Source organism: Astatotilapia calliptera, chromosome 5 (assembly GCF_900246225.1).
Source record: "Astatotilapia calliptera chromosome 5, fAstCal1.2, whole genome shotgun sequence".
NCBI lineage: Eukaryota > Metazoa > Chordata > Actinopteri > Cichliformes > Cichlidae > Astatotilapia > Astatotilapia calliptera.
In genome coordinates, this window is record NC_039306.1 from 22,536,806 (window position 1) to 22,559,064 (window position 22,259).

At 41.8% G+C, this 22,259-nt stretch overlaps 1 protein-coding gene across 2 annotated transcripts in view; it reads left to right on the forward strand.

Annotated features, from left to right (window-relative positions):
* LOC113022596 (retinoic acid receptor gamma-A-like) overlaps window positions 1–22,259 on the forward strand; it is a 36,935-nt gene that overhangs the window by 7,773 nt on the left and 6,903 nt on the right. Inside the window, exon 2 of one of the 2 annotated variants that reach the window (XM_026168149.1) lies at window positions 4,289–4,650. In XM_026168149.1, coding sequence (XP_026023934.1) covers window positions 4,482–4,650 — 169 coding nt within the window. In that variant the 5' untranslated portion in view covers window positions 4,289–4,481. Of the gene's footprint in view, window positions 1–4,288; window positions 4,651–12,176; window positions 12,776–22,259 lie in introns of those variants that run through there. The other variant, XM_026168150.1, reaches the window with a different exon arrangement.

Below are 22,259 nucleotides of genomic sequence, written 5' to 3' on the forward strand. Positions count from 1 at the left end.
CACAGATCTCCATAAAACAACCTGGGGGTGGTTTGTAAACTCTTGTTTAATATAAAAAATTTCAAATGCTGCCAACTGAAAAGAGCACAAGTATTGACAGGGTCCCCTTTCACAGATGATTGGAAGTTTTGTTGGCAAAGTCCTCCAACCATTTGTAGTACCATGCCTACGCATGGCTTGCGTAAGTGTTGCATCTGGTTAGTTAATCCTGGGAAAGGGAGACATTAATAGCATGATGCTTACATGTTAGATTTGGTGAGGCCAACTCCTGAAATGCTAGTCTGTGTGTGTGTGCATGCGTTTGTGTGTGTGTGTGGTTTCATAACTATAACCTCAAGCCGAATTGGGTTGGAAAAACCCATAAAGTTCAGTAACACTTACACCCAGGATAACTGAATCCAGATAATGCTCCTAATAAGAGCTTAAAACATGCTATTCAGAAAGTGGTTTTTTGACTTTCGTCTGTTTACAGCTGAACAAAAGTGTTGCGACACTGCATCAAAGACAATGATGTGGCTCCAGTACGTGTGGTTTGATGGAAGTTAAGAGAAAACAAGCTAATAACACTGCTGGAAACCCCCATCCTTTTTTTCTTTGCAGCAAGTCTGTTTTTTCATCCTCAAAAATCTGGGAGAAAAAAAAGAGCATCAGTTTTATGTGTGTTTGTGTGTGTGTGTGTGTGTGTGTGTGTGTGTGTGTGTGTGTGTGTGTGTGTGTCAGCACGACCAGGACCAGATGACCCAATTTGACCTGACCCAGCCAGGTCTCATAAAAGCAGCGTTTAGGCCAGGAGGCCTGGAGACACAGCGCCACTTTTGTTGGTCTACTGAAGGTGTATTCCCCCCGGAGGCAGAATGAGGGGGCGGGGGTGTCGCTCATTAGAGAGAAAGAAACCAGTCCTTGGCTTGGGCACTCATTATTTCATAGTTTATTAGTGGAAATAAAGTAGTTTCTTTATTTTTATGTATGTTTTCTGCAACCGCTCTGCCCACTCCTCTCCCCCCCCCATACTGCCGTACCACAGTCTGCTCATTCTGTTATTAATGCCATTTGCAGTATGGCTCTAATTAACAGGACTCTGCTCACTTTTTACACATGGCCTGCCAGATGCTTGAAACTCCCTCATATGCCCCCCCCCCTCTCTCTTTCCCTCTTTTCCTTTGTTTCCCTCTTTTTTCCATCTTTTTCCTCGGCTTTCGACACTTGATTTTTTCTTCTTCATCCCAATCCTTTTATACATCTGGCTTTCAGGCTTTCATAGTACTGATTTCACCCTTTGAAATCGATTGGTTAAAGAGTCAACTCGAAGTTGCTGCATCTGCGATAGGATTCTCTGTCCTATATTTACTACTTCATTCTTCAAGGTCAATTGCCGCTTTCAATGGCGCTTCGGCATGTGTGAACATTGTGTGTTTTCCACTGATTACTTGCCCATGAACATGATTAAAGTCAAAGAACATCTGTGCGCACTCGCCGCGGCAGCCTGCGTGTCCGTTCTTGACTGTCTCGCCGTGTCCTGCTTTCAGAGAGACATGCGTATGCATAAGTTTTACAAAACGTGGCCATTCCACACCGCGCGTGTAATCTTGCACACTTTGTCCGACCTGTGTTTGACATTCTTTAATCGTCAAACACGAAACGGCTTTGTGAAAAACAGTTGCAGGGACTCTCCCTGACCACAGCAGAGCCAAGCAGTTACAGAAAATATGTCAATACGGGAAATATGACTTTTAAAACAACACTCACTGCGCTGACTTTGTGGCTTTGTGTGTACGTGTAACGTCTACTGTATGTGTGCGTTTGTGGGAGAAAGTGGACGTAAAAGACTTTTTCCTCTAGTAATCGCACACTGTAGATTAGTTGAATAGTTGGTCCACCCTATTACTGTCAGTGACAGTGAGAAGCACTTTAGTGGTAACACCAATTAAAATCAGTAGCACTACGCTGTGTTTCCCTTTTTAAAGTTGTCAGATAAATCATTCAGACCGCCACTTCCCGTGAATCTATAATCAGTAATAACAAAGTTAAACCATATTTTTAATACCTTTCACGTTTCTTTTACAAAAGTATTTAGTACCTCTTTATTCAATACTTTGTAGAGGCCCCTTTGGCAGCGGATGCAACTTTTGAGTGTTTTTGGTTTCTGCAAACTATGCGCACCTAAATTTGGGCAGTTTGTTCCGTTCCTCCTGCCAGATCCTCTGAGGCACCATCAGATTGGTTGGGAAGCATCAGTGAGTGCTTTGGCCGGGCTGCTGCTAAAGGACACTCAAACACTATCAGCCAACCTCTAAGTGACTCCAGGGTTGTTGAGGTTGTGTACTTTGGGTCGAAATTGAACTGAAAGGTGAGCTGTTTCCTAGTCTCACCTTGGAAAAGGGTTTTCTTCAAGTGTCTTTCTGTATGTCCCTGCTGCTGAAAATAACCCTCTCATAGCATGATGCTACAACCACCATGCTTCCCTCTAAAAGGCAGGGGTCACCGGTGGACCACGCACAGTCCACTTTGATCTGTAGATGACCTGAGCAGGAAAGAATCGCTCCCCTTTCCCATCTTCTGTCCAACTACTGTCATTACTAAAAAATACTTCTATTATAACACCAAAGAATTGTGTCATCATGGCTCCTGGGCCTATAGGTGTTGCATTCTTCTTAGTATGTATGTGTATATATATATATATATATATATATATATATATATATATATATATATATATATATATATATATATATATAAAAATAAAAAAACACATTGCAAACTTTCAAATGGGCATCATTAGACCTAGTTTTGGTCCACTGGCCATATGTTTGACACCTATGAGCCAGGTGAGGACCACACAGATAGTGTTTAGAGAGGTCAGTGTTCACTCATCACGCTTTCTTTTCTTTTTTTCTCATAGATGCTGTTTAGCAAATACCAAGCTGGCTTCTCTCTGCCATAAAGACATGATTGATGGAGCACAATTGAAAAGGTTGTCCTTCCAGCAGCTTCTCTGCAGAGGCCGTCTGAAGGCCGTTAGTTTTCTGGCCACCTCTGGCAGAGAAGCCTTCTAGCTCAGTTACTTGGTTTGACCAGTTTGATCATATATGACTTTCCACACCTTTAAGAGTTCCTTGGATTTTGTACTGTGAACGATTAAAGCATACATCCAAAAGATGTGTGCCGCACAGCTTCCATGGCAGCTGCTATTTTTAGCTTGCTCCCGAGAAGTCCCCTTGACCACTTACACCGCGCAACTCTGCAATTTTCGTTCTTTCAAACTGATCCAAATTTAACATGAAGTAACATCGTTAGTGATGACAGCGCACTAGCTGACCAACCTTTTGTTCACACCTTTCTCTCTGTAGACATACAGACAGATAGATCGATCAAGACATGACTTGCTTTTGAAGACGAAGCGCTGATACATCCTCTTTGTTTTTTGTTGTTACTTAGAACTAAGTGTGCGTATCTGCTGAATCAGAGCGTTAGTCATACAGTTGTAGTTCAGTGTAGGACATTTGTAAATTCATAATTCTCTCACTGTGCCTCTCACCCACCCTGGGTGTTGGATTCCCATGCTGAAGCAGGCCCAAAACAACAAGACATTCTTTGGCCGAGCTGTATTTACCACAGCCCAACCACAAAGACTTAAGCTCCACCCACTCATGAAATCACGAAGGGGATGGGAGTCATAGAGTAAGATGATATGAGGGCCTGCCCTAATTTAACTTTTTGGATGGGCCACAGTGTTAATCCTGAGAGACGGTTAAAGGTGAGAAAAGTTGCACTCATTGAGCACCTTTAAGGCAGTGGAGGAAAAGTGACTTTCTTTTGCTTTTTTCCGTTAAAATGTGAATGAGTAATTTTGTGTGTGCATGTGTGTGTGTGTTCCTGTAAAGGGTTAACTTTACCCATGTTGTAGCTGGCCGCTCTCGGGCAGGCTGGCAGGAGTCAGGCTGGCAGGGGAAACAGAGAGACCCTTTATAGTACAGTTCTGCTGATTTAAATCATATGGCATTGCCTAAAATTATTGCACTACTTGGAAGACAGACAAAAAGAAGGATGAAAGTTTTGTACTCCCCTCTGCTTCAGCTCTCGCAACTGCTTCTTCGACACTTCTGTTTCCTTTTCTACGTCTTTCTCTAATTTGGCTTCGTGGTTGGAGTTTGCTTTTTTAGGTATCTCAGGTTTGTGCTCAAAGTTAAAGATTTTTGAATGAATTGATGGGATTGTTAAAACGTTAGGTGAGTTTAAAGTTAATAGGCATATTTAGCCATTCTTTCTTCTCTTCTCTCCTTCTCTACAGAGTCTGGACCCGGCCAGGTTTTGGTTGCTTGCTTTCATCCCTCTTACCTCTCTGTGAGTGCAGACGGGCCCGCAGCTTTGAGGGGCTGAATGGCACTAGTCTGTTTCAAGCTCAGCAGAGGCTCCTGACGAGGAAGAAGAAACGGCAAGAAATTCTGAGAAACGTCATCTAAACCACCACTGTACTTGTCACGATGGCGGCCAACAGAGAGCACCAAGTGCGTCACATGACGGGTTACCCTCGTGCCATGTACCCCTTCACCTTTAACTCCATGCGGAGCCACTCCCCCTTTGACCTGCTGGCCAGTAGTCACCTTTTTGGCCGTTTTGGCGCAGACCTCCCCAAAGAGATGGCTGCATTGTGTAAGTATTAAAGTTTACTATAATTGTTATATGTTGCTCTGAAGATGTGTATTATTGGCAGTTTGAAGCAGTTCATGTGTCCATTATGTTTCTTTAAGCATTTTTTAAAATTGTTTGTATGAGAACCGTGATGTAACCGGTTACTTCACTTATCCTTAAAGCACCACATCATATTTAACTGTCTTAAAAATGCCACAGTGTCACATAATAACAACGGTTTAAACTAGTGTAAAGTTCAGTCAGGAGGCAAGAAATCAGAATCTCACACCCCTACACATGACAAGACAGTGTGTCCAATGTCTGTCTCCTGACCACTGCTTTTCAGTGTAAGACATTAGAGACTCCACAGTTTTGTAAAAAAGTCTTTAGGGCCAATTTGAGGTTATAATAAGGCTTTAGATCATGCACTGCTGAAGCGAAGAGAAGAGAGTTTTTTCTTGTTTTGTTTTTAAAAAAAAAAAAACTTCCATGTGGTAAACCAGGCAGATGAGGGCAGGCTGGAAAAAGGGAAAAGAGTTTCTTACTTGATCCCAGAGTAAGCGGTGCTAGATCGAGAAAAAGTTCACTTTTTGAGTCACAGGGGGTGCTATTGCACTTCACTGTGACTCGATGACACAGAAAGTCGCTCGAAACGCTGAAATGTAAGGTTTGAACAAAGACAGATGCTAACCGTTGACTTAAAGGATGCAAAGCACTTAATCTGCTTCTTCTGCAACATACTTTTTGTTGAAAAGGACTTTTGTTATATCCACTTTTGTTATTAGTCACACATTAACAAGCCACAAATACTAAATCTGTGTTTTTGTTGATTAGAAAACTAACCTTTACAATACACAAAAAAAAATGTCTTACCTTAGTTTGATCTCTAATTGTCTGCAGAGCACGCTGCTCTATCCCTCTGTTTCAACACTGGAAAGCATTTATAGTTACAGTCTCAAATGCCCTGTCAGGCTGACATCAGGTTTATAAAACCCTGCTGAGCACACTTGTCAATCAGTGTGAGTTTGTGTCAGTGTGTGCACAGATGATGTGTTCACTGAGTTATCTGCTGATCTTTAGTCATTTTCTGGAGCCTCTCTCTACAAGAGGGAGATCTTCAGGCTAATGGCACTCAGGCTGTGATTACATCTTTGAGATGTCGCCTCTGGGACTGTAACAGATACACAGACAGAGACAGAAAGATTTAAGGGACAGCATGAAATATTCCAGATAGATGATTAGCGTCGCATGAAGCTCAGACAGACTGCCAGGTATGCACACTGTATGTAAATCAGTCAAATCGTTTTTGATATATTGGTATTTCAAATTTGTTTGCTAGTGTAGAAAAGACAGAGAAGAAAAGGTGTGAGAAAGATCCTGAATAAAATCTAGGATTACAGTTATGTGGCATTATCAGGACTCTATATGTCATTCCTTAGATTAGAGTTACGTGCACATATCTGTGGTCATTTTAACTTCTGTTTAATTTACTACTTCAGCCTCTGTGTGCAAAGTGAAGATTAATATTATGATATATAATATTACATTGTTCAAATACAGTGTTGTGCAAAAATCTTGCCTTATCCCTCATCTCTTTATATTTTGCTTGGAAAATGTGAAAGGGATATAAGGATATATAAGGAAAAACAGTTTGCACAGTTCTGACAGGGTTCAAAGTCAATATTTGGTATGACCACCTTTATTCTTCAACATGAATGCTCTTAGTCCAGCTTTCATGTGGTTTCTTTAAGAAACCTTCAGGAATAGTTCTCCAGGCTTTTTGAAGGACATTTCCTTAATGAAATGTCTTCTTGAAAGCCGTCCTTCCACTGAGACCATCTCTGATGAGGCTTCAGTGAACAGAAGATGGATCAGCTGAAAGGTCACGTGCATCTCTCAGATCCCGTGTAATGTCTTTGCTGGATTTTTTTCTATTTCTTAAGGACATGAGTTTCAGATTCTGTTCATTTTCTTTAGGTAGGTTTATCCATTTTTAAGGAGACACCACATTGCAATATGCCAAATTTCCCAAGGTGTATGTTATTGCTGGCATTTTCACGGTTTCAACTAAGGAAATGTGAATAAATGATGTGTTTTTGTGACAGGCTGCTAGTATCAAAGTGCCTTAAGATACAGATTAAAATTGCTTCTAAGTTTCTGCTTTGTACGTTTAAGTTATGTGTCTTTTCAATGCTTGAATACATCATTGGCCAGTGTTAAGTGTCTTAACAAGCAGACAATAAAAATTCCTCTGAAATGTTCAGTTACAAGATCTGGAGAAAGAATTAGCAGCAAATGTCCACGAAAAAACTTTAAAACACCTTGAGAAAGCCTGGAGAGCTATTCCTCAAGATCACTTAAAAATGACAATAAAGTCTGGCTCCGTGGAAGCAAAATGTGAAGAAATGAATGACACGTGACTTTTTCGCAGTACTGTACATGTCAGTACTTGAAAATACAGAATTTTTAAAAAATGGCTGTAATTAATCTGCAACTGGTATAGTGATATTGTTGTCCAACCCCTCAAATTAAAGCAGAGCTTGTGCTCTTTAAGCCTATATTTGCTATAACTGTAACTTTGATTTGTTTTGACACACAGTGTCCAAAAGTATTGAATCTAAATGTTTAGTAATGGCGCAACAAAGTAACACAGAATCATTTTAGTCAGAAAATCTGCTTTTGTCTCTACTGTTTTCTCTTATTAATAGATGGCAGAGACCTAAAACTGTACTGTAGGTTGTGGGTCAGCACCAAAGATTCAGGAATTACTGGTGTTTGTGTCTTTAACACATTCAACCCCGAGATATAAAACATGTATTTACAGAGCGGAGCATCATCAGCGCAGTCATGATTCAATTTGAGGCAAAACTTAGGAAGTAGTATAATTCAAAGGAGGTGAGGAAAATAAAGAGATCACCTGTTCAGTCACCACCTACTCCCCTTTTCCTAACCATATGCACATCATTTGGGTTTTTGTGGAGCAGACTTTATATTTTTATAAAAGCACGAGAAGAAGAAGAACTCAGCTGATAAGCTAATGGCCTCAAGTTTGGCTCTCTATTCTCTCAAAAGTCAGAAATGCTGTTGGCCATGTCGAGGAAATTCTTGGTACGCAACATTTATTTTAAAGGCAGCAAAAAGAGTTGTGCTTGAGTTCGCTCCAAGTCTTTGTGAAGCTCTCACTCTGGTATCGTCTCCTCTCTGTATTGTATTACAAACAAATCGGTGTCTTGGGGCCACGGGCAAAACAGTGTTGAAATGTAAATTTAACGTTTCCACAAAAGATAAAATGCAGACGAACAAACACTGTAAAGTGCGTGAGTTTCATCATGTAAGTCAGTTTTAGAAGGACACAAAAAATACAAATCCATTCTGTAAACTTTTGTGCTTCACAGAGTTTCACTCGTGGGAAATTTCAGGTTTGTTTGTGCTTCATGTTATCTATGCCTTATATTCTATGTTCAGTGTGCTGACCACAAATATTAAGATGAGTAGAAGTCAAATACTTACACTTAATGGTCATTTTGTTAGATACGTGTTTTTAGTTGCTCATTAATGCAAATATCTAATCAGCCAAACACATGACGGCAACGCAATTCATTTAGCCGTGCCGTGGTTGTTAGTGCCAGACTGGCTGGTCTGAGTGTTTCAGAAACTGCCGAGGTACTGGAATCTTCCCACATGAGCATCTCTGGGGTTTACAGAGAATGGTCTAAAAAAGAAAAAATATCCAGTGAGTAGCAGTTTGTTAAAGGGCCTTGTTGATGTCAGCGGTCACAGGAGAATGGTAACTGCTTTGAGCTGATAGGGAGGCAACAGTAACTTAAGTAAGTGTTAGTTACAACCAAGGTATACAGAAGACCATGTCTGAATGCACACTATGTCAAACCTTGAAGCAGAATGGCTACAGAAGCAGAAGACCACACAAGGGTCAGCAAAAAACAGAAAACTGAGGTTCACCAAAACTGGACAGCAGAAGATCGGAAAAACATGTATTTTCTTGTCATACTTTTGGATCAGTTCGCACTTCCACAGCCTACACGAGTATTCTTGCTGACCACGTTTGTCCCTTTATAACCACAGAGTTCCCATCTTCTGGTGGCTGCTTCCAACAGGATAACTGCCACGTCACAAAGCTCCGATCATCTCAAACTGGTTTCTTGAATATGACATATGAGTTCACTGTACTCGAATAGCCTCCACAGTCGCCGGATCTCAATCCAACAGAATACAATGGGAAATGGGAGATTCACATCATAGATCCGCAGCCAATAAATGTTATTACACGGACCAAAATCTCTGAGGAATGTTTCCAGCACCTTGTTGAATCTGTGTCATGAAGAATTAAGGCAAGTCTTAAAAAGGGGGGGACCTACCCCAGTACTAACAACGTGTAACTAATAAAGTGGCCACTGATTATATTTGTCCAGCGTTATCATGGTTATTCCTCGTCTGTGTTTGGTATACAAAGCAAGCGTGTGCTTGGTATTGCCGAAGGAATTCAGTTATCATCATTATAATTTGGGAAAGGCGTTGACACGTTTCTCCACCAAGTGAATAAATTGAAAACTAATTGCTTTAACTCTGCAGGTATCCCGTATATAAACAGAGTTTACTGTGGCTGCCTGCCAAGAAGGGTTTCAATAGGAAGAATAACAATGCAGCCAATAAGCCCTTTCTTTACCCTCCAGTGTGGCTACAATAAATTACTTATCTCCCAGTAGTGTAGTAAGTGAATCAAAAGTTTATAAAAAAATTTCTGTGGAAGTTTGAGCGGGATTTGCAAATTAATTCAATCCATGCCCTAATCAGTGTGAGTGGAAAACTGGACTTTGTTTCCTAATGAGATGAAACTCGGAACATCCCTGGAGTTGAAATTAGCGGATATCCACATCAAAAGACCCCTGCTGTGTGTTTAATCATGCTCTGAGTTCTCTCTTCTTCCCCTAATAGCTGGACAAATTTGGCAAAACACACATGCGACTGATTTTGTCTGAGCCTTTCCTGCTCCTCCTGCTCCGGGTTTCCTAGAAGTTCTGTAAATACATTGCACGGTATCTGGATTTCACGTTGAATATCGATTGACGCCTCCTTTTGTTTTCTGGACACAAAATTGGTTATGAAAGTCTCGCAGGGAAGTGGTGAACACAATGTACCTTCGTAATTTCTCTACTAGTAACATCTTGTTCTTTGTAATGTTTTGAATGTGTGTGTGTGTGTGTGCACACGTGCGCGCGTGTGTGATATTAGTAATATGAACCTAATGGCTCAGAGTGAGGCTTGTGTGTTTTTCTTTTGTGTCTGTCATCACAAGCACTCTGTTTAAGCACATACACACATAATTGTCTGTGTGTCAGAACACACACACACACACATTTCCACTGCCACTCTGTAGGCTGCACATTCCAACACCCATGAATATCACAAACAGCAGTCTTGTGCTCCTTGCCTCACATTTGTGACTGTATTGGTGCGCTTACAGATGACCGCAGTGAGACTTTGTGCAAATAACTGTGGTTCAAGCAGGAGGAGGTGCCTGTGGAGAAATAGACAGAGAGAGAGAGGGAGAGAGGGGCCATTGTTCGGCGCTGTGTGTTTGTGTCAGACATGACGACAGGATGAATAGCCGAAGAACCTGATTGTGAATAGCTGTAATGCGACTCGGTCCTCCTACAAGTTGTGTGTGAGTGAGAGAAAAAGAGCAGGGACAGAGCTGAGCGGGGAGTCCTGTGTTTTAAGCTTCAAAGGCAAAGAGGGGCAATTTGCCGAGCCTAAAGAGCAGGCGTGAGCCCGTGTTTTGGTAAAATAGAAGGAAAATGATACAACTTCTTCGTCTTCTTTTTCCCTCCCTCTTTCGCATCCCCCCCTCGTTCATTTGTGTGCTTCTCTCCTCAAAGCAGCAACAGGGGGCAGGGTGCTGCAAGGCAGGGAGGGTAATTGTCTCAAGGTGTGGAGAGAGTTCAGCGGGCTTGTGCAGCTACGCTCCCCACAGTGCATCATAGTGAGCGGGTGTGCGCTTGTGTGCACAGCTTGGCCAAGACCGAGGGGATGGCTAGAGGGCTAAGGGGCGAGATGAATATAAAAGTTAATCTGCCAAAACCGGCAGAGATTGTGTATGGTGTTTTCAAAATATTATATAAAGTTAAAAAAATGAGGAAGAATGGGTTCAGGATGTTGAGAGCAAAATAAACAAAAAAGCAGGGGGAAAACAAAGAAAGAAGAGAATTGTAATACGCGAGAGGAATATGAAGTGTTCAAAGCCACAGGCTGTTGGAAAGTCAGTGTGCAGGCGTGTACCCCTGCATGTGCACATGCGTGTGTGTGTATGAAGTGTGTGTGGGGGGTGTTAGAGCCCCAGTGGGGGTTTCTTCCAGAGTTCATCCCTCTTGAACGAGGGAAGGAAAGGGAGGAGGAGAGCGAGAGGAGGGAGGAGGGTGAGTGTGTCTCGTATACAAACTATCTAGACTTTGGGCCAGCGCGGTTCGCCTGCAGCTGAGCCGCACTTCGCCACACTTCAAGCATCCAGCACGCTCGGGGAGGGAGGATGACTGAATCCATTTGAATCAACGCAGAAGATTTTAATTGCGGCTGCACGTGCAATGAATTAGTGGCGAAAGAGAAACCTTAAAAAGGCGGTCAAAACTTTGTGCAGCATGAGAAAGTTGGGGAGAAAAAAAGTGAATTATTTATGTATTGAACCATTTGAACCAAAAAAAAAAGAGCCCATCAGGTTGCCAACCACGGATGGATTATTCATAAACTTTCGGGTGAAAAGTCGCTCTTTGTTGTCTGTGAGGCAGTATTTCATAAATCCATAAATTACACATGATCGGCTGATCGTGAGTTCTTATACAGGCTTTCTGGAAAGAATGACGTGATTTGGCACCAGCTGTTGGCAAAAGTGACACGATGTTTATTTTTGTTTAATTAATTGTGATTAGTTGCAACTGCCGGTCGTCGGTACACAGCAGACCATCTGCACATATGAAATTCCTTTTAATAATGACTCACTCATGTCTTGGATTCTATTTTTGTTCCTCCATATGTAATTACACAGTTATGTCCGTGTAACTTAAAAAAAATATTGGCATTTGATTTAGTAGGTTTCTTTTCTGCTGCATTCTTTAAAAAAAATCACAGTAAATATTCCCAAAGCAACCTTTTGTAATAGGTTTTTAATTTTAGGGATATTACAGGCATTAAGTGTTTGTCTGGGGCCACGTCCCTGTGTTGCTGTGGGGTTTGAGAGCGCCGTGAAAACAAGCAAACAACAACGCTGTGCTTCACACTCTGCCAAGTAGGAGAAGATTTTTGTTTTTTAAAGTTTTTGCTAAAGTTGACCGAGATGTTTGCGAGAGAGGCTATTTCTTCCCTGCTGTGGTGAAACAAAAACAAAGTTAATGCGGAGAAAGGAGCAGGGGGGGGGGGGGGGGGAAGGGGGAGGAGAGGAGTGTTTGTTTTCATTCGTTGCATATGAATTATAAAGAGGTGAGTTTGAAAAGTTGAAGAAGAAAAGAGCCCAGGAGAGAGGGACTGTTGTGTGGCCAGTTGGGGAAAGCAGGTACACGCCTCCTCGTGTTGTTTTGTCCCTCCTCTTTCTTCTTCCTTAACCACACCCCCCTTTTTTCTCAGTACTGGGAGAGCCGCTCAGATAGTTGGCCGTGACTGCAGCGGAGTGTGAGAGGCCCAGAGAGCCAGCAAGAGGGGAACTGAGATCAGTTACAGCAGGGGAGGCGAGCAAGTGATCTGGGAGCAGAGGGGGTAGAAGCAGCTCGACTTGTAGAACGGTGATAAGGTGAAGAGGGGGAAAAAACTAAAACAGAAAGAGGGGAGTTTGTCCATGTAGAGGACTTTGGAAAGACAGGACAGCCAGGCAGAGGAGGGGGGGGGGCAGTGGCAGGGTCAAAGACAGGCAGATAGACAGATAGACAGACAGACAGGGAACACCTGGACCACTCAGGGCATTAAGTTACTTTGAGATTTCCTCAATAGCAAAGAAACATGTTCGACTGCATGGAGGCTCTGGGGCTGGCCCCTCGGCCCCTCTTCGATGTGTCCAGGCAAGGCTCCTGCATGCTCAGCAAGGCCACCCCTTACTTCTCCGGGCTGGACCCTTTTGCCTGGGCTGGGACAAGCAGTGTTCAGTGTGAGTACTCTGTCCTGTCCGTCAGACTGTAAAAAAGAGCAGCTGTGTGTGTGTGTGTGTGTGTGTGTGTGTGTGTGTGTGTGTGTGTGTGTGTGTGTGTGTGTGTGTGTGTTCTTATCAGAGCCCTGGTTTTGTTATCACGGAGCTCTCTCCACAGGAAGAGTCAGATTCCTTTCGATTATGTGTACCCATTCTCACCCTGCAGTGTGTTTGTTTATGTGCTTAGCGTGCTTTGTGAGTGTGAGCGAGTGAGTTGGGGAGTGTATTTATACATCAGGGTGTTTGTTTTCCTTATGAATGACTTCACATGATTGACAGCTCTTTCAAACAATGCAGGGACTTAACCCGCCGATGTGTCCAGAAAACAACAAGCGCCAACGTCTGAGCCGAACGCTGCACTGACAGATCGAAGGCAAATGGGCCTCGAAATCACATGGTTGCAATCAGGCGAACAAACCCAAACACAGAGCCTCAGTTAGTTAGAAACGGATCATTTACAGAAGATAAATAAAGATAAGTAGGGAGACATATTTTATCAGAGAGGGGAGCTTTTTCACTTTTAAAAAGATTTGATCTGAGCGAGCACTGATGCAGGAGCAGTTAAAGAAAAATGTGAATTTTAGCAGCGTTCTGCAGAAATGAGAAGCACAGTTATTAAAAGATAGATGTTGGATGGCTTGACATGCTATCAGTCACTGTTTCTCAACTCCACAGGCTACACATTCTTTTGACGTTTGACCAAAAATTGCATCACACATTGAGGTACAATGCACTCACCACACAGTTACACAGTTATACAAATGCGGAAAAAATTTGCTTTATCTCATAAAATAACGAGGCCACCTTTTGTAACTGTCGCGGAGCCCATTTTCAGACTCTCAGATTACACTTGGCTGGGTGGCTTGGAAAAAAACAAACGTTTATAGGAGCTCGACTTGAGGTGCAGTCGGGCGCGTCGCCGAGCTGAAACTTTTCTGACGCGATTTGAGATGTCCCCACCGAGCACCTTGAGCCTATTTATCTTCAGTAATTATTTAGATACCAGCGCATCAAACCCTGTCGAGCCCGCAGTGCTCGCTAATGATGATGGATGAGCAGTCAGGATGACAAACACCACAGCAGGGCCTGTTTCAACTCGCCGCGGAGCTTTGCCAGATGCCACACTGAAAGACAAATGTCCGCAAATGTTCATTAATCATTGTTATTTAACTGCATACAATGTATTTTTAGTTTCTTTTTCTTTCTTTTTTTTAAGTTATACAGGCTGCTCCAACTAGCATCAGCCAAATCGTCTGGTAAAAACAGTGTGAAAGAACTAGAAGAGTGCTCACTTCAGCATCACTAACTGATTGATTCATTAATCGAGAGAAAATGATTGACAGTTTCTTTGACTGATTAATGTTTTGACTCACAGAGAAAGTGATTGCATGTATCTCATAAAGTGTCATATTTATGCTCACTTGCTTATTATTGAATAAATTGTAGGTTTTGCTGTTTTTTGCATTTCTTGTTTTTTTCTGCAAGATTTTACATTTTGTATCATCTCAGTTGCAAAAATAGGTTCAGGAACCTGAGTTTGGGTTTTATTTTACTATTTTCCAAAGCCATGGCTCATTTCAACATCTCAGGATCTATTGTGAGTCTGACATGATTTTGATATTTTTTTCCTACTTTTCTATAAACTGGTGCATGGCATATCTTTAGAGCTGATTAGAAAGAGAACAAGTGAATGCTTTTTCTTTTTCAGCATTTCTTTGGGTGAACATGTTCTGTTGGACATTATGGCGCTAAATTCCTCAGGGCATTTTGGCCTCTCTGTCTTCTCTCTGGTGTGTGTGTGTGTGTGTGTGTGTGTGTGTGTGTGTGTGTAAGGGGGGGTCATCTTTTCCTGCGTTTTTTTGCGAGGCAGTTCAGCACCTCTTTGCCTTCCTTTGTTTCAACGTCAGGAGGCATTAAATGGAGCGGGGACATGCCTGAGTCTGTCTGCTCTCTCTGTCACTGCCTCTTGTGCGGTGTGACATTTGCTTTTTTTTTTTCCTCCTCTTTTGAAGATCTCCTTTTTCTTCCAGTAGTTGCGTGTTCTTCCCAGCAGTAAAGTGTGTTTATTCTTTTGCCCATACACGGATCAGCTTACGGGCCTCGTGTTGTGTAACCAAGAGCTTTTAATGATTCAATTACAATTATAAAAGGCCCAATTAAGAGATTAGGTGGTGTGTAAGGGGCATGGGGACTTAAAAGCGAAGCGGGGTGAGAGAGGAGTGGCAGGATGAAGTTAGATGTTGGGATTAAACCCACCGCTGCCCTTTGTGTCCTGGTGTTTAGAGCCTTGAGGGGAAACGGTCTTCTCTTCATTCAGTAGTAATCCCCGTTTTTGCTCGGCATCTTCTCCTCTTTGAGATCAGGCTCTTCAAAGCTGCTTTAACAACGGGCCATCGTATCATCACACTGAAGAAGCAAAGCTAACTATGATACAGCTGGAAGATGCTGTTATAGACAGACAAGAATTGTGCTTAAATCACGAGATAAAAAAGTTTTTATTGTGTGTTGTCTTTATTGGAGTAGAAGGACTTAGATATTTATGTTGGCTGTACTCACAGCAGTGTCACTTGTTTCTCATACAGTTTGGTAGTGTGTGTGAAGTAGTCTTTTTCTCTGGAGCTCCGCGTTCTGTCTCCACTGTTGCTTTTAGCAGGAAACAGAGCAGCTGATGTGTAAACACAAGTTCAGTATATGTGTGTATATGTATATCCGCTGGAAGAAAACGGATTCTTTTAATTGTGATGAACGTGTGCTGCAGTTTAATAATAACCTGACTACATCAGCTACATGTGTTGTGTTTATATATAGCTGATTGTTATCTAATATTTGTCAGTTCTTACTTTAAGTCGGGGGTGTCAAACATATGGCCCAGCGGCCACAGTCGGTCTGGCAAAAAACTCTAATCCAGGCGGCTGGACAGCTTTGGAAAATATGAAGGACGGTATAAATAAGGGACTTTAAACTTTATTTTAAATTGTAGCTGTTTTTAGTATTTTTTTTTACAGCTAAAGCTAAAGAGCCATTTATGTTACACCAAAGTAGTCAAATTATCATATAAAGAGTTTAATGACAGAAAAGTTCCTGATTTTCACTGTTTACTATAAAAATCTTAGTTATAAAAAAATGAATCAACCAAAACTTCTTGTTTGATAAATATGCGACAGTATGGGCAGTGTGCTTTTGCATTTGCTAAATTGCAGAAAAAAACTGAGATGTGCAGTTGAAAGTGCACTGCTTTCTCTTGGTTTAAAAGACATTTTAAGATAGAATTTCAGATATTAAATATTTGGTTTAATGACAGAAAGTGTTACTCATCCCCACTTAAGATCGGGCTTGTATGTGACCCATGATGTAAAATGAGTGTGACATTCCTGCTTTAGGCGATATTATTGTGTTTCAGATTTTTTTTTAATATGACCACACATTTTTGTGTAGAATGGAGTGGCTACTAGTGGGTTAGGTTCAGATTACTTTCCCAGCTAGTAAAACAATATGCCAACTTTCCTTCCTTTAACAGAGTTGCCTCTCCCATCGCTTTCTCTGGTGAAATAAAATCAATGTATCCTGACAGATTATTTCATTGCTTTGACTTGTGTAAGTGCCCTAATAAGATTATATCTCCAGTCTGATTACTTTGAGTAATTAGGCAACAGTTTGCATGCAAATTTAGTGTCATTGCTTTTGATTTTGAAACCTCCAGACGTGGCAAATGTTAGGCGTGATTCATGTGGGGAAGGCTTATTATTTTTGCTGTAGTTTAATGAAAGCTTTGAATCCAGTTCTTCTGATTACTGATTGTTCCAGCTCGAGGCCAGCTTCTTGTGAGGTCCAGCGGAGTCGTGCTCAAACTTGTCTCCAGTCGTGGCGTTCCAGCTTTCACCCCATTATCTCCGTGCCTAAATGATTCAGAATTATTAATGTACTACAGTATTTCATTTCATTTACATTCTTTTACATCATTTACATTCACACTACCTAGTGCAAATCACTTGTTTTACTGGTGGGTGTAACATTCAGAAGTAAATCAGGTTGAACGGTATCACCGCATCATTAGGTCTTTGTATAGCAGCAGAACGTTTTCAGGACATTAAAACTTAGCAAATCAGATTAAGATAAGACTCAGATCTTATATTTTATATTATAAGAATACAAAATCTTACCACATTGCCATAGGGTCATGCAGTTTTAACTACCACACATGCATGTGCGTGCTAAGATTAGCAAAAGAGAATGTGTTTGAGAAACTGTGCTGGTCTCAGTTTTGCATTTAAGGTGCCCAACGGTGGAAGCCGACTGTGGAGTGAGATCCAAAAGCAGGGGAGGTGGGAAAATATAAAGCTTGGTTTATTGGGTGTTATTTAAAAAAAAAAAAAAGGAAGGGAGGGACAAAAGGGACAAACTTGAATTTAACAACCTGCCCCGTAAATGCACCCCCCCCCCCCCCCCCCCCACACACACACACACACTCACACTCACACGCCGTGGCGACAAAGACAAACTCCTTGACCGTGAACACAAGAACAACAAATGATTACAAGACTGCTGTTTTCCAGGTTTTGTTCTGAAACCTTCCCTTGCGTTATTACTTTGTTGGCGTGAAGTGTGAGAAGTGCAGATTATCTTCTTTCGGGGCCATGTTTGTACTGAGGCTCTGGCACGCTTTACAACAGTGCAAGGGTTCGCGAGGATGGAGGGTTTGGTTTCTGTTTTTGTAAGCGAGTTTGTGCAAATGTGTGTGTGTGCCTTTGTGCACCGTTGCCTCTGTGTTTGCTTGTGTGCCTCCTTTTTAGTGTTTGGTGCAGTTTTTATGGAGCCATCTCCTGGACAGTAGCCTGGTTTTCACAGCCCTTCCTTTAAAAAGGCACTGCCAGTGACAGGAAGGACTCCTCCTCCTGCCAGGGCAGGAAGGCAGGAGAGGACACAGGGGGGAAGAGGGTTATTAGTGAGGGCCTCGGGAAGAGGAGGAGGGGGGCAATGGTATTGAACTTAGAACAGCTGATGAAAGGGATTGTCACTGAGATCTCCCCCGTCTCCTCCCTGCTGTCGTGGTAATTACTTGCTCAGCATATTTGCGGTTGAACCCCCCTCCCCCAAATCTCCCCACCACCACCTCTGTTGCTGCTCTTAATACAGTTTAGTATGAAATACAGATAAAAAAAAAAGTCATCAGTTTTGTGAGTTTTTTATGGACTGCGTTGCAACTATTTAATAATAAAGGACATTTATGGCAGCGTTTCCTCCCTCGCTCCCTCCTCTCGCCATGTTTGCGAGTGTTGTTGCACTCCAAGTCACACGGAAAACCATCGCTCACTGTCCAACTGACCCCTGGACTTGTGCAGCAGCCCACACACGCACACACATTCGCGTGTACATGCACATTCCACAGCACGCTGCTGAACATTTTGTTTGGCGAGAAGTTATGTAAAAGCTACATTTGTTATCGAAATTAAAAATTTCAACGGCTAGAGGAGAAAAAAATTGGTTTGGTTAGGTTACGAATTTGAATCTCCTGTAAACTGAGTCACTGTTTCGCTGAATTCCGATTTGGCTCACAAACAACAGTATAGGAATTATTAAAGTTTACACATGCTTTGCTTTACCTCCCATTTCAAGAAAGATGCGAGGCTCGCCGGAGCCCTCAGGACAAAGTCGGGTTCAATGAGACGTGTGATGGAGGCCGGCTGAGCCAGGCTGCAGGTCCTACAGGGCATGTACCACACACAAGGAACGGCTGCAGTGTCACTTTTACTCTTTATGTGCGATTGTTTTTATTTAAGCTGCTTCAGCATGTGGTTACTTTGTTTTCATTTACATGTAGCTGTTAATACAGAATGGTTAGGGCAGAAATAAAATAAATACATGCATAAATACTTTATTGACCCCACAAAGGAAATTATTGTGGTACAACAGGGCAAACTGCAAAATAGAACAGTCTACAATAATCTGTTACAAGAAAATTGATCCCCTTAAAATTCAGCCAGTTGGCGCATTTTTTTATGTTTTCCAAAAAATTGAGTGCACAGAGGAAAAGCAGGAACCCCCCCCCCCCCCACACACACACACACACACATACACACAAATAAGTAAAAAGCTAATTATGAGTGGTGAAAAAGAAATTCCACAAACAAAGCAGTTGCTATTGTTGCAGTTTAACTGACATCTGAAGGATTTTATCACTTCCTGCTGTCAAATCTGTTCACAAACAGCTAAAACCTTTCCTTTTTCCCCTGGGTTTTTAAAGCCATGCTGGTCAGAAGATAGTTTGACAGTGTAGCTCTAGTAAACTTCTCAGGAGTGATATGTTGATTCCTGAGCTCTGACTCTCAGGCATCAGAGCTGATAAAGAAGAGCGGCTGCTGTTGTCTAAACAGAGATGTGCTGATCTGACAACAAACACTGAGGAAACAGGAAAGGAGGAAGATGGAAAAGACATGTGAAGGAGGAATATTGTAGTGTGACGCCGTCTGCAGAAGACAGGAGTCGAATTGTGTTGTAGCCTGGCTGTGAGTAGATGAAGTTTAGTTTAATGGCTCTCCGGTTCATGACGATAAGCTACAGCATGCCTATTCAACTACGAAGTTAGTTGGGCCAGATTTTCAAACCGAGGAATTTATCTGGGCCAGATATTTTTTTTGAAGCCAGCAAGCAGCAGATCATGATCAATTTCAAACCCACACAACTGTACTGAAAAACAAGTATTTTTTTTTATCCCTTTTCTCCTGTAAATCTGGTGGTGACCTCTCACAAATGCACACCAAAAGGTCCATTTAAAAAAAAGGGAGCTATAACTAAACTATTTTTTGCACATTTGAAATAATAATAACAAAAAACATTTTGATAATTCCCTTTCAAATTAAAATAAATATTTCGCTGACCACTCACTTTTCCTGCCATGGATGGAGCCCCATCGGTCACAAGTATACAGACACGCTTCATATCCAGACCATTTTCCTCAAAAAGAGCTTAAATCTTCTCAAACATCATTTCGCCAGCTGTGTGTCCCTCTAACGGTAGCAAACCGAGCAATTTCCCATCCAAAAAACGGACATATACGCACAACTGTGCATTATCAGTTCTGTCTGTGATCTCCTGCTATGGACATTACATCAGTTTTCTTCAGGTCATCTAACAGCATTTCAAACTCGTCTGACGCCAGAACTTCAATTCTACGAATATTTGAACTGTCCTACAGGGGTACGTTTTTAATAGCAGATGTCACACTCACTTTTCACCGCATCCACCACGGCCAGCATGCAGTATTTCATTGCTTCAGAATCTGTGAAAGGCCTTTTCTTCTTTGCCAAGAAGCAAACACAAAGGGAAGATGCTGCAGCTCTCTCTTGGGCTGTACAGGACCCTCACCATGGTAGTACAACTCCGGTTGTAAGATTATTAAACTCGGTAAAATGAATAAGTATTTGTCAGTCCGGGCAGGGTTAAACCGACAGTTTTCATTGTCAATTTTGCGCTTTTGGAGTGAGAAAGACATGCTGTTGTCGCATCATATATTACGATGATTTTTTACATCACGGTGTATTGTGGGTTAAATATTGCTAGGCTACTAGGAGTGTTGCATTCACAGTCTACACTACGCTGTAGGAATTTTTAATTTTTTTAAAAATTAATTAATGAATTCATTTTTTGCGTTTTCTCTGTGTTTCTGCCAGGACCACAGGCAGGGCCACTCGCAGGTTGCTTCTGGGCCACATTTGGCCCGTGAATAGGCTTGAGCTACAGTGTGAAATATGTCATATGACAGGTTATATTTATCGTTTTTGTTGCATGTGAATCTCTGTGTAGTAGTTGCGTTACAGCAGCTGATTAAGCTGATTCACACGAGGCGTGTCGTGCCTTTTGAGTCCAGCAGCGGAGCGGAGTGCTGATTGATGTTGTGACATACTTGGGGGTGAGTTGCAGGTTAAGAAGAGAGAGGGATTTTTTTTTTCGTTTTCCCAAGCCGAAGCTCTGAGGCTGAGCTCAGTTCAGGGTGATGACAGCTGCCGACAGTTTTTGGCTCCTCTCCCTCTTTCTCCACGCCAGGTAAAACCCCCACTCCCCCTCCCTCTCTCGCCGCCTTCAGCCGAGCGTCTCTCGCCCTGTCTCCCTCCGTCATGTGTCTCTGAGTCACGTCCCTCCTCACCTGCTCTCACCACCTTCAGACACTGTCAGTCACTACCTCTCTCCTGGCGCCATATGCAGCTTCTCCGTTTCAATGGGAGCTGTTTTTCCACTGGTTCTCTCAGGGCCACTTTTACATCGACAGTGTTACTATATAAACAGAAAACAGCGATCGGGTTGCAGCACCACTCATCCAGCGCCGACTCCTTCACTTCCACCTCTCACACCTTTGCTCTAATAACCCAAAATTGAACGCACACTATTACAAAAAACACCCAGAAACTCAAATTCTTGCATCTGTTGCTTTAGAAGTAATTATCTGCAGCCTTTTCTTTTGAGAGGAAAGCAAGTAGAAAGAGACTATTGTCACTAGTCTGGTTTTCTGACCTGGGTGAATACATATGAAATCATTTTTTACAAATACAATAGCTGCTATTGTGTGTCTGTCACAATCACCCCAAATCCCAAGTTGCTCTTTTTCTAGATTTTCCATTTAGTTTTGCATCGGAAGAAGAGAAGCAGCAAATCCATGCAGATGAAAAAGCTGGAAGCTGCACGTTGAGACGTTCTTAAAGTCACACAGAAGACAATGCAAAGTGAATCCTCATGTTTATTCAATGTTACTGTATGCAGTAGTGCAAAGCACCCGTCTTTTTTTTTTATCTCAAAATCCTTGTGTCTCCGGATACATTCATATTTGATATATTTATCCTTTATTTATCTGCCCATAAAAAGCAGGAACTAGGAACTTATTCATCACATATCAGAATCCAACCATTAACAACTATTGGCTGCTAATTTAAACATAATTTTTAAAACCCTTGTTTAGTGAGTAAGACATACAAACAATCAGTAATTTATACGTCCTGTTTTATTTCTGACTTACTGTTTTGCAGTGTAAACATAATACAATGTTTCATTCATTTTAGTTAATTTATGTATTACAGAACAAAGAAGTCGACAGCACAAAAAATCCCACTTGTAAGCGTTCGAGTTTTTGGTACCTACCCCATTGTTTGTGGGTCTGCTGAACCCACAACATCACTGGGTTTTAAAGACAATACAACCGTAACAGTTTCTTTAAAAAACACTTGCAGACTTTAGTAAGCCTATAATTTGTTACATTTTTTTTTTAACTTTTTGTCTCCGCTGGTTTATGTTTCGTCGCTATTTTATCGTTGAATGGAAAAATTTAGAAAGAAGGAAAATGGTAGTTGAGTCTACTTGGGCACTCAGACAACAGGAGAGCAGAAAGGAAGTGGAAAAAGAACAAACTGCAAGTGTTTTATGAAATTTTAAGACATTTTCCAAACAAATATCAGGAGAC